At 48.1% G+C, this 11,152-nt stretch overlaps 1 protein-coding gene across 1 annotated transcript in view; it reads right to left on the bottom strand.

The window, feature by feature from the left end:
- Window positions 1–1,191: 1,191 nt before the first annotated feature.
- The window catches only part of SERGEF (secretion regulating guanine nucleotide exchange factor), a 234,196-nt gene continuing 224,235 nt past the window's right edge, over window positions 1,192–11,152 (bottom strand). The window contains 2 exon segments of the mRNA XM_027073027.2: window positions 1,192–1,301; window positions 1,304–1,549. Of these exon segments, the coding sequence (XP_026928828.2) occupies window positions 1,210–1,301; window positions 1,304–1,549 (338 nt within the window). The 3' untranslated portion in view covers window positions 1,192–1,209.

Raw genomic sequence — 11,152 nt, 5'->3', positions numbered from 1 at the left:
CCCAGATCTTTGTTCACATGGCTTCCTTTCATCCATAGACCGCCAGGTGGCCACTGAATTCTCAGGAGACTTCTAGGGCTCTAACAAATGCACTTTGAAGGCCACTAGGCGAGAAGGTCATTACAGGTCCTCCAGCTCTGATATCTTGGGAGTGTAACTTCCTGAAGCCACCGTAGTCTAGCCCTCACAGGCCCAATCCTCTCCTGAGTCCCAAAGGGAAGGTGGTGTGGGATGGGCCACTAGCTAGCTGGTGACACTGCCACACAGTCCCCAGGGAAAGCTGTTTCCTGAGGCAGCAGAAAGGTGCTATGTCCCCCAAAGTCACAGCTGCCACCTGGGGAGGCCTGGGGCCTGTGGTCTGGCCTACACCCCATTTTACCTCCTCCTCCTCCTCCAGAGGCAAGGAGGGCTAAGAGGCAGATGTCAGGGGTTAGAGTCAGACTCCCCTTCCTATGCTGCGGCCTGTCCCTCACCCGAAACTACACAGCTTGGCAATTAGTCACACAGGCCAGCTCCAGAGTGCTGCCTGGCTCGGATGAAGACACCCATCCTCTGAGAGTTCACTGGTTCTAGATTCTGTTGTCTGTTCCAGGTGCCTCCTCTGTCGGATCTTCCCAGAAGTCCTGTCTCTTCCTCCGCTTATTCATCTCCACTTCCTACCCCCCCCACCCCCACCCCCCATCCAGGGACTTCTCTCTTCTAGTCACCAAGACAAGAACTCTTTCCCATCCGAGTATCCACCTGCAAACTAATCCTCCAATCAGTAAATTAATGCTCCAGGCGCTGAGAATAAAACCTCAGGGGAGGCCTTTGGCTGCTTTGAGCATGGCCTGGGAACCGTTTCTCTTGCCGAATCGAAGGCTGCTGGACCAAAATAACCACGGGGGCTGGGGCTGGGTATTCCGTCCCCACCAGGTAAAGACAGGCTGGAGCTGCTGTTTTCCATGTCCTTTGGGGATTCCGGTTTAAATGTCGCTTAGGGGCCAGACTCCCCAGCCATGCAACCAAGTGAGGTTCTTGTTATTGCCCTCAGGGGGGGTCCCAGCACCATCTGCTGGGCAGGAAGGATGTCTGTCTCCTTGAACCCCAGACGCTGAGCCGGCCGCCTCCCATTGTTCTGGCCTGTGGTCAGCCCCCCTTCTCAGGCCGACCACACAACCTGACCAAGCAATTCTCTGGGAACACTTCGGGTAGGAAAAAATCACTTTATTAAAGGGCCTCTGTCACAAGCCCCCCATTTCTGGACCTGTCAGATAGGCTTTCAGTAGAAGTTTCTGGTTGTCTTTCCTTCCAGTTTCTCTGTCCATGGCTTCCTGAGATTTGGCACTCTCAGCGGCATCTGGGGAAGGGCCAGTGACCTTGGGGTGCTGGCCCAATGCAGGGAGGGCTGGCAGCTGGCAGAGCGCCAGGGAGTGGCCAGCCCCACAGCCCACAAGGAGTCCCAGTGACGACTGCAGAGATGGCACAGGCTTCGGGGCCCAGATGTTGGCTTCGGAGCCGTCCCCACACATGCCGTGCTCGTTCCAGCCCCAAGAGTAGCAGGTCCCTCCTGTGGAAAAGAAAAGACTGCTGTAGAAGTGGCTTTGAGAACAGGGCTCAAACAATCAACCTGGGGACACAGGTAATATCCTAAACCCCGGTTTCCACGCGACAAGACCAAAGCTCAACCGTGCTTAGTGGCTTGCCCGCCACCCTTGCTTCCACCCTGCCCTCCAGAGCCTTCCCAGTGTTTCTCACTCCTGCCACCCCACAGCTGTCCCTGTCCCAAACCTGGCCTTCCTCCTTCCTTCACCGGAACCTCCTCCCTCACACCCACCCCATAATCCAAGACCTGCCGACTCTTCCTCCAGAGAAGTAGCTCAAATCCTTCCATCTCTCCATCTCTACTGCCTTCCCCTTATCTCGGCACCATTCTCCCGCGTGCTGGGCCGTGCCGACAGCCAAGGGACTAACTGGGCAGCTCACCATCTGCCCCAATCTTCAAAGAGCGTCTAGATGATCTCTGACAACTGCAAATCTAATCACATCACTCCCCTGCTTAAAAGACTTCTGTGACTTCCAATGCCCTTAAAGGCCTTTCTTTGGCCTGTGAGGCCCTGAGTGACCTGGCTCCTGACCACCTTGCTGCCCTCCCCTTACTTTCCCCCACCTCACTACGTTCCAAAACCCCTGCCTTCTTTCCATTCCTTACATATGCCTTGTGGGGCCTTCTTTCTCTTGAGGTCCTCTTTTTAATGGGCTCCAGACCTCCTCATCTTTTAAATTCAAGTTAAATGTCGTTCTGAGGCCAGATTCCCTGGCCACTCTATCTAACTTAGATTCTTGATATTGCCCTTGGACTTCACCCCCACGGGGGCCCTCGCACTTTGTGGTGGATAGATGACTTGTGTAGTCATGTGTGTACTGTCCCCTCCTCACTAGCCGATGTGCTCTACAAGGAGGGAAGGACCACGTACGTTTCATTCACTGCCGTATCTCTAGCCTGGTACACAGCTGGTGCTCAATAAGGGCTCGTTGATGAGATAAAAGATTGAATGAACACAGTCATACAGCCAGAAGTCTCTAGACCAGCATGATGCCCCCACACATCACAGCATCTCTTCCTAGGTTTAGACCCTTTCCTAGGGTCTAAACTTACTCGTGTTTTTTGTAGTCATTAAAAATTTTCTGCCCCCAATTTATAAAAATAATACATCTTCCTGACCAAAAAAAAAAGAAAAATATGGATGAGTGTAAAGAAAAAGCAGACTTTGATCTTGGCACTACTATGTTAAACCTTTAATTTGTGAAATTTGTAAATATTTGTGTATATTTCGTTCTGCTTTTGTCCCTTACTAACACAAATATTTCTCCACAGAACTGCAAAGGGTTCAAAAAGAAAATTAAAAATAATTTGTTTGAAATTTTGAAATAGTTCAATATGCAGAAAGATACAAGAAATAACTTAGCAGAAAGAAACATACTCCGTCCAGATTTAGAACATTCGTCAACATATCTGCTTCAACGCTTCCCTTAAAAAAAAGAAAATATACCAGTAATATAACAGTTTAAGCCCTGCTTCCCGTTCTTGCCCTCCAGCCATTTCTCCTCCCAGGAAGGAGCCACTATTTTGAAGTTGGTGTTTGCTACTGGTTTTATACTTTCTACACATATGTCATTAAATGCCATGTAGCATTTTTAGTCTGTTTTAAAGATTTATATAAATAGTGTTGAAATATCTATCTTTATAACACGTGCCCTTTACACTCAGTATTCTTTTTGGAAATTTATCCGAGCTGACACAGATCAAGTTCATTTATTTTAACTGTGCTCAGTATCCCCTTATGTATAAATCTTATTTGACTTATCCATTCCCCTTCTGATGGACAGTTCTTTGATGATGGTAATTGTTGCTGTCTTCTTACACAATATATAATGTACAATATCATGTACTTCATAGTAATATTGTCGCTATTGTAAACAGCGCTGCCATGAACGCCCCTGAGCAGGTCTCCCTGTACAGAGAGGCGTCTGCGCAGGGCCGGTCCCCAGACGTGAGTGGAGTGGAGCCACACGTTTAGATTTAGATACGGCTAATAGCTGCCACAATGGCTGCAGTTACTTCCCGTCCCATCAGCGATGGATATGAATGTTTCCCTCTATCTTTACCTTCGCACTCTTGCTATTCTGATAAGTACAATGAACGAATCTGCATTTCCCCGACTACTAGTGAGAGGGAGCGTCACTTCATTTATAGCCCTGAGTCGCCTCCTCTTATGAATTGCCTCTGTACATTCTTGCCTGTTTTTCTCTTTGGCTGTTTGTCTTTTTTTTTTTTTTTTTTTAATGGATTTGTGAGTTTTCTTGATGTATTATTTTCTACTTTTTTGCTATTCTATGCATTGTGTCTTCTCCCACACGTCCATGGCATGTCTCTTCACTTTGCTTACGGTATCTTTTGTTAAACAAATTTCTTTAAAATGACTGTCTGATTGTCCATTATGGAGATTCAACAATTTCCTTAACCTGTATCCTGTTAACAGATATGCAGGTTGTTTCGAGTTTTTCATTATTTTGAATAACTTGAATAATATTCCTGTGAGTATCTTTGCACATGTATCTTTTTCTACCTAACTGCTTCCTCAAATTAGATTCTTAAAATGGGAATTCCTGGTCAACTGGTATCGACATTTTTGAGATTCCTGAGTACTATTTTTAATGCTTCCACAATATTTTTCAGAAAGGCCACCTGAATACAACTATGGCAATCTGTGGAAGTTTCCGTTTTACTCCAGCATTGCCAGTATTTAGTGCTCATTATAATGTTTAAAAAATCTTTTCTAATTTGAAGACACAAAAAGATTTCTCATTGTCTGTATTTGTACATTATTGCCATCAAAGCTGAAAAATAAGGGGCGCCTCTGTGGCTCAGTCGGTTAAGCGTCCAACTTCAGCTCAGGTCATGATCTCATGGTTCATGGGTTCAAGCCCCACGCCAGGCTCTGTGCTTACAGCTCCAAGCCTAGAGCCTCCTTGAGATTCTGTGTCTCAGTCTCTCTCTGCCCCTCCCCTGCTTGCACTCTCTCTCTCTCTCTCTCAAAAATAAACATTAACAAATTTTTTAAAAACCTGAAAAATAATTCTTACGTTACTCAGATATTTGTATTTCCTCTTTTGTGTATTGTCTGCTTCATATCTTTTTCCTGTTTAGTATACAAGGGTTTAAGTGCTCAGATCCAAGAGCCAGATGGTTTGGGTTCAAATCCTAGCTCCTCTATTTATTAGCTGAGTGACCTTGGGCAAGTTACTTAGTGTCTCTGTGCCTCAGTTCCTTCATCTGTTAAATGGGGATAATAGTACCTTTATCATAAAGTTGTTTGCAAGCGTTACATGAGTAAGTAGGTGTAAAATACTTAGAATGGTACTTGCCACATAGTATTATGTAAATATTTGTTATTGTTAAGAGCCTTCTTAAGAGCCTTCTTGTTCTGTTAAGAGCCTTCTTGTTTTAAAGATTTTTATTTTTAGAATATTCTTTCTCTGCCATATCTAGCACAAATATTTTTTTCTTAGTTTGACTTAAAACTTTGTCTTGGGTCTTTTGATATAAAACATAAGCTTTATGGTTCTTTGTAGTAAACTTCATTGATCTTTTACAATTTCTTCTACTGCTTCTAAGAACTGAAAGCCCATCCCTATCTGGATCAGAATGTATTCTTTTTGATTTTTCAACGATCTTATTCACTTTTCTATCTTTACATTTCACCCTTTCTCCACTGAAAATCTGTTTCCCAGACCACTCTTCCACAGGGGGAGGCTGGCTGGCCAGGGATTACCCTTCCTTTCCCTTTTCCTTTTCCCTGGTAGGAAGGCAATCACTGGCCAAAAGTTTGGGTTTGGGGAAACACAGATGTCTCCCTGTTTGGCCCATGAGCGAGGAAATGCACACAGAGAAGATGAGCCCCGGGCCGCAGCTCCTATGGTTACGCAGGAGTTTCGGCCAAGTTGACGGGAGGCACAAAGTGGGAGAGTGGAAGAGGCTTGGTACCTTTGGGCCCTGCTCGGCACCTGGTGTGGGCTTCGCGCCCGGGCCTGGTGAGTGGCACCAGCTGACGGTCAGCAGGAATGGGGGTGGGAGGAAGGCAGAGCTGACCTACCACCAGGACGCGGCACAACGGGCAGCTGGCAGGTCCCTCTCCTCCTGCCAAAGGAAACACGCTCTGAGGGGCCGGGGTAGCCAGAGGCCTTGAGCCAGGGCTTTCATGCCCACTGGGTCGAGAAGTCTGGCAAAGGGCCAGAAATTTCTTCCCCCAATACTTCCAAAGAAGCCTACTCGAAGTCCGGTGCTTTATATTCTTTATCTCATTTAATTCCAACAACCCTGTGAGGCAGCCATGTTTTGTAGATTATTCTCGTTTCGTAGAGGATGAGGCGAGGCACTAGAAACCAGGAAGTGTGGCTCCAGAATCTGCACTAACTTTGCATATTATATACCAGGGCTTGCCAAATTTATTCTAAAAAGGCAGATAGTAAATATTTTAGGTTTGAGAGCCTCATTTGGTTTCTGTTGCATATTCTTCTTCTTTATTATAACCCTTTAAAAACCATTCGTAGCTTGCAAGGCCATACGATACAGGCCATAGCTCAGACCCGGCCTGCGGGTCACACTTTGCCAGCCCTTGGCATACATATACAATGTCCACTATTTACTGTGGACTGTGCTCCGCTGTCCTGGGTCCCACACTACCAAATGGCTGCGCGATAATGGTACTTCTGTCCCCATCTACATCATAAGGTCGCTAGGAGGAGGACTGAATAAGTGGACATGCCCCAGCACAGTGCCCGACACACGGTGACGGTCCACACCCACGTATGAGGCAGACCACAGGAAGGGGAGGAAAAGGCTTTAAGAAAGGCCTTGCCAGTGTCAAATGACACGGAGGAGAGGACGGGCACCAGCAGATGGGAAGGCCTAGGTGGAACGACACGAAGTTTGGGGTTTCTGAACATTTTAAACAAACTTCCTAAGTAAAAAACAAAAACAAAAACAAAAACGAGGCTGCTGAACTTCGAAAGTGAAAGATGAACTGTGCCTTGGGGCGCCTGGGTGGGTCAGTCGGTTAAGTGTCTGACTTCGGTTCAGGTCATGATCTCACGGTTTGGGAGTTTGAGCCCCGCGTCGGACTCTGTGCTGACAGCTTGGAGCCTGGAGCCTGCTTCGGATTCTGTGTCTCCCTCTCTCTCTGCCCCTCCCCCACTCATACTCTGTCTCTCAAAAATAAATAAACGTTAAAAAAAAAAAAAAAGAAAGAAAGATGAGCTGTGCCCTGAACAGAAGGGACTCTCAGCAAGACCTTTAAGTACTGAAGCCCCTCCAGCATTTGAGAATCGGTTTCATATGCCCCCCCAACCAGCCTCATTTAGGGTCTTTTTAGGGACACAGTGAAGGTGGGAAGGCCCTCTGGATTCAGCAAGCTGCTACTACGCAGGCCCTTCTCATGCAGAAGTGAGAGGAAGGAGAATGGCCTATGGTAGGCCTCTCCCTAAGCTAACTGGAATGTGGAACACCCAGTTTTCAAAATAGGTAGGTTATAGGATCATTCCTGGCTTTACAGAGGGCTCTCTGCAGTGTGCCGGGCACTTACCAGGTCCTTGAGGAACTGAAACCCACCTGATTGATCCAGACCTGATTTACTGGCCCTGAGGTACATGGCTGGGCCTTGGGTGGAGAGCCCATAGTTACTGGGATTCCCTAGCCTCTTAAGACTTCAGGCCCCCTGATCATGGGGCTCAATGGAGTTGGCCTCATCCAGGCTGTGACAAGTGATGGGCTTGCAGCCCACCACACTTGCGTCAGCCTAAGAGCCCTGCAGGCGGCGGAACCCAGGGACTGGCAGGGTCCTGGCACAGGCTAGACACAATACTCAAATCTGTTCAGGCCTCGTGGCACCTGCCTGAGCTTCTTGGCAACCTGGGTCCTTAGAGGGCCTTATGGTGCCGGGATTACAGCCCAATGCTAGGGAGGGGGACACATTTCTGCTGGAGGGCCTTGCCTAAGAGGGGCAAACACCTGAGCATGTGTGATAGAGCTAGTGTGGTAGAGCTTCATTCTGAACCACGGAACGAAGACTACATTTCCCAACCTCTCTTGCAGCTGGGTGTGTGAATGAGCTGTAAACCAAAATGTTCTGTAATAGCTATGGCGCCTTGCCTTCAAAGACAGATGGCACGTACCCGTTGTCCCTTCGTCTATCTTCTCACTGGGAATGTGGATGTGATGGCTGGAGCTCTAGCTGCCATCTCAAACCATGAGAAAGAAGGCTATCACCTAGGGATATTACTTCCCAATTGCATACAAATGTCACTTAATCCCCACAGCAACCTCCATTTATGACTCCGGTGTTATGATCTCCATTTTACAGATGATGCTACTGGGCTCAAAGGGTGAAAAAACTTGTTCATGGTTACACAACCATGCTGAGCCAGGACTAGAATCCCTGACTCCCAAGTCTCAGGCTCATTCACGAGTGCCAAACTGTATGAAAATGTAGTAACATCACCGAATGGTTAGTGTATGCCAGGCCCTGTGATGAACACTTAGTTCACTGAATCTCCACAACAAGCCTGCAAGGTAAAATCTAACATTATCCCCGTTTTCCAGAGGGATGGCATCAACCGGGCAAGGTAAGAAGCAGAACTGGATTCTAGCCTGGGCATTGGGACTCCAGGGCCTCTTGTGTTAATATACTATCCTCTCTAGCGAAAACCCTGCTTCCCAGGTAATTAGGAAAAGGTACAGAGTCGCAGCCCACCTGTGTGGGGACAAGGTCAGCGGTGGAAGGCAGGAGCCATAGCTGGTGAGAGAAGCACTCTGCAGGAAGCACAAACCTCACTGAGCCCTTGTGAGCATTGGGGCCCAGGCCCGAGGAAGCCACTTAAGGCCCTGCCCCTCCTGCATCTAGTGGGCTGGGGAAGGGAGGAAGAATGTGGGCAAAAAGTCAGGCAACTAATGGTTCCCCTTGTCTCCTGTCAAAGGCCTCACAAAGACCTAGAGCATCAGGAGGGGCTGGTCTTCTGCAATACCAGGCAGAGAGAGAAGGACGGGTGAGGTCTGAGTAGCCTCACAGAGAAGGCTCTGGATTCAGGAAGCTGGTAAATGTCATTGTGGCCGCAGCTGGCCCTGGAGCTGGGTAAATTTGGGAAAAACTTCTGAGTGTCCAGCCACCAAACTCACATGGATCCCACCCCTTTGGCCATAATTGCCAGGGTGATCCCTAGGGTCCTGCTGTGAGCGAGGAATGGCGAGGGAAGAACCCAGAATTCAGGCCTCCTATAGTGTTTTGGGTCTAGTTCAGGTCCTCATGCTCTCTTGCCTGGACAATTACAACAGCTACTCTATCCTTTACGCAGAGGCAGCTGGCCTGGGTGGGGGACTCAGGCTGAAGCACAGCAAGGACTAGGTCCTCCTGTGGACAACCTCCTGTCTCCTGCCACCAAGGTGACCAAGACCAGGACTCTCAGCTGGCTCTCCAAGCCCTCTGTGCCTCTTGGCTGCCTCACCCCTCTTTCCCAGTGCTCTGTGCCAGCCCCGCAGGCTTGGCCGCAGGCAACAGCCCCGGCCGTTGGCACGGGCCCTCTTACGGTGGGCAGAGTCTGGGCTGAGACAAATCAAGAGTCCCTCCCCGAATTCACCCAGGCCTTTCACACAGTCATGATTTGCTCAGGCAAGTCCACTTATGTGGAAGCTCTTCTTCCTGGCCCTGTGCTGGACACAAGACCTAGATGAGGAAAATTCAGTTTCTGCCCCGGGGCTCCCGGTCCACTGGGGAAGACAACCATGAGAAGGATTATGGGGACCAATGGCATGTGTGCACAAGGAGCCACACACAACAGTGTTCACTGCAAAAGACTGGGGGAAGCCCCCAAATACTCATCTATAGAGGAATGTTTAAAGAAAGGATGGCTCGACCCTACTACCCAGCTACTAAAAACAATGAGATAGCTTTCTATGGCCTGACATCAAGATATCTAAGACATTCTAGAGAGAAAATCGGTGCAGAACAACACAGAGTATGACTCAATTCATGTAGATCCCCTATACATTTCTATAGGTACAGAGCTTGAAGAATACATCCCCAACTGTGAACAATCTCTGAGCAACAGAGGGAGAAATGGAGGGGAAAGGTGGCCAAGATTTTGTTGTTTGTTCAAATACTTTAAGAAGTAGTAACAAAGGATGATGATTTAAAAAAAAAAAAACCACAAAACTATAGCTTACTTGACAATAATATATTTTTAAAAAATAACAGTATTCCTAAGGGACAGAGGTAGCATAGAGGAGAGGATGGTATGCTCTGTTGGGGAAAGGAGATGGGTGTCACTGAAAGTTTCAGAGGTTCATTCTTAGCTGGGTTTTGAAGGATGAGTAGGAGTTAACCAATTTTTTTTAAGGTTTATTTAACTTTTTTTTTTTTTTAGCATTTATTCATTTTTGACAGAGAGAGAGAGAGAGAGAGAGAGAGAGAGAGAAGGCAGGGGAGGGGCAGAGAGAGAGGTTGACACAGAGCTTGAACTCATGGACCTGAGTTGAAGTTGGATGCTTAACCGACTGAGCCACCCAGGTGCTCCAGGAGTTCACCAGTCTTAAATAGAGGGTATCCATTGAAATCTGCCCACTCTGAGCTGCTTTCATTGACCCCAGTGTCATCCTTTTGCTGCAGAAGTGAATGGTGGCTGAGCATAGGGCTGGGTCCCACTGGGCTGTGGGAAGGCTATTAATTTCACTTTGTCTGAGCTCCTAGTACCCAGAATCCTCTAAGCATACACACCACACCCCTCCTGGTTCTACAGGTATTTATATTTGCACTTGTCTCACCAGTCTGTGAGCTGGGATTGGAGTTGGGTGCTGAGAACAGGGCACACTCATCAAGTAGTCCTTAGGCACATGGGATAGGCACTCAGATTATGTATGCATCTAGTCTTTCTGAGCCCCCTGTTCTGTCTAGAGAGTAGCAAGAAGGGGAACACACCTAATGCTGAAATTGGGTGCCATCAACCTCAGTTGTATGCCTGGTTCCTTGCCTTTATTCCCTCGTCTGTGGCCAGAACTGCCCGCTGGCCATAGGCCTCAAGAACAGAGAGCTGCAAGTCTCTGTCCCCAGTCACACTGCCCAGAAAAGCAGTTCCTACAGAGAATGGCCATGAGAATGGCTGTGAGGACAATGGCCTCACGGGGCCAGGCTGAGGGAAGAGGCATTGACAGTGCAGGACCCTTTCAATAACCAGTCTATCCATCACTCTCCAGGGCCCATGACGCCCTCAGGCAGGAGCTGAGGCAGCAGGAAAGAGCCGTTCCAGAATCAGAAAGTGGAGCTGTTCACCCACAGAATCACTCTAGGGAAGTTTTGGGATTGTGGCCCAAATTGCCTCAGGGAAGGCTGTAAGTGGAAGCAGGCTGGCCTAGGGGCCCTTCCAGACCAGGATCCATGGAAGTGCTGAGAATGCATTGAGAAAGGGAGATGGGATGAAGGCTGAAAGCAAGGAGGAGGAGGGCTGGGTGTCTACATGGAAGAAAAGATAAGGGCCTCTGGAAGAAGGAATTAGGAAGGTAACATTCAAAACATAGCCAGAACCAGCCACTTCTCACCAGCCCCATCACCTCATACTAGAACTC

The sequence above is a fragment of the Acinonyx jubatus genome, chromosome D1, assembly GCF_027475565.1.
Source record: "Acinonyx jubatus isolate Ajub_Pintada_27869175 chromosome D1, VMU_Ajub_asm_v1.0, whole genome shotgun sequence".
Lineage (NCBI taxonomy): Eukaryota > Metazoa > Chordata > Mammalia > Carnivora > Felidae > Acinonyx > Acinonyx jubatus.
Note: the sequence above shows the minus strand (reverse complement) of the source record. Positions and strands in the feature narration are given on the sequence as shown.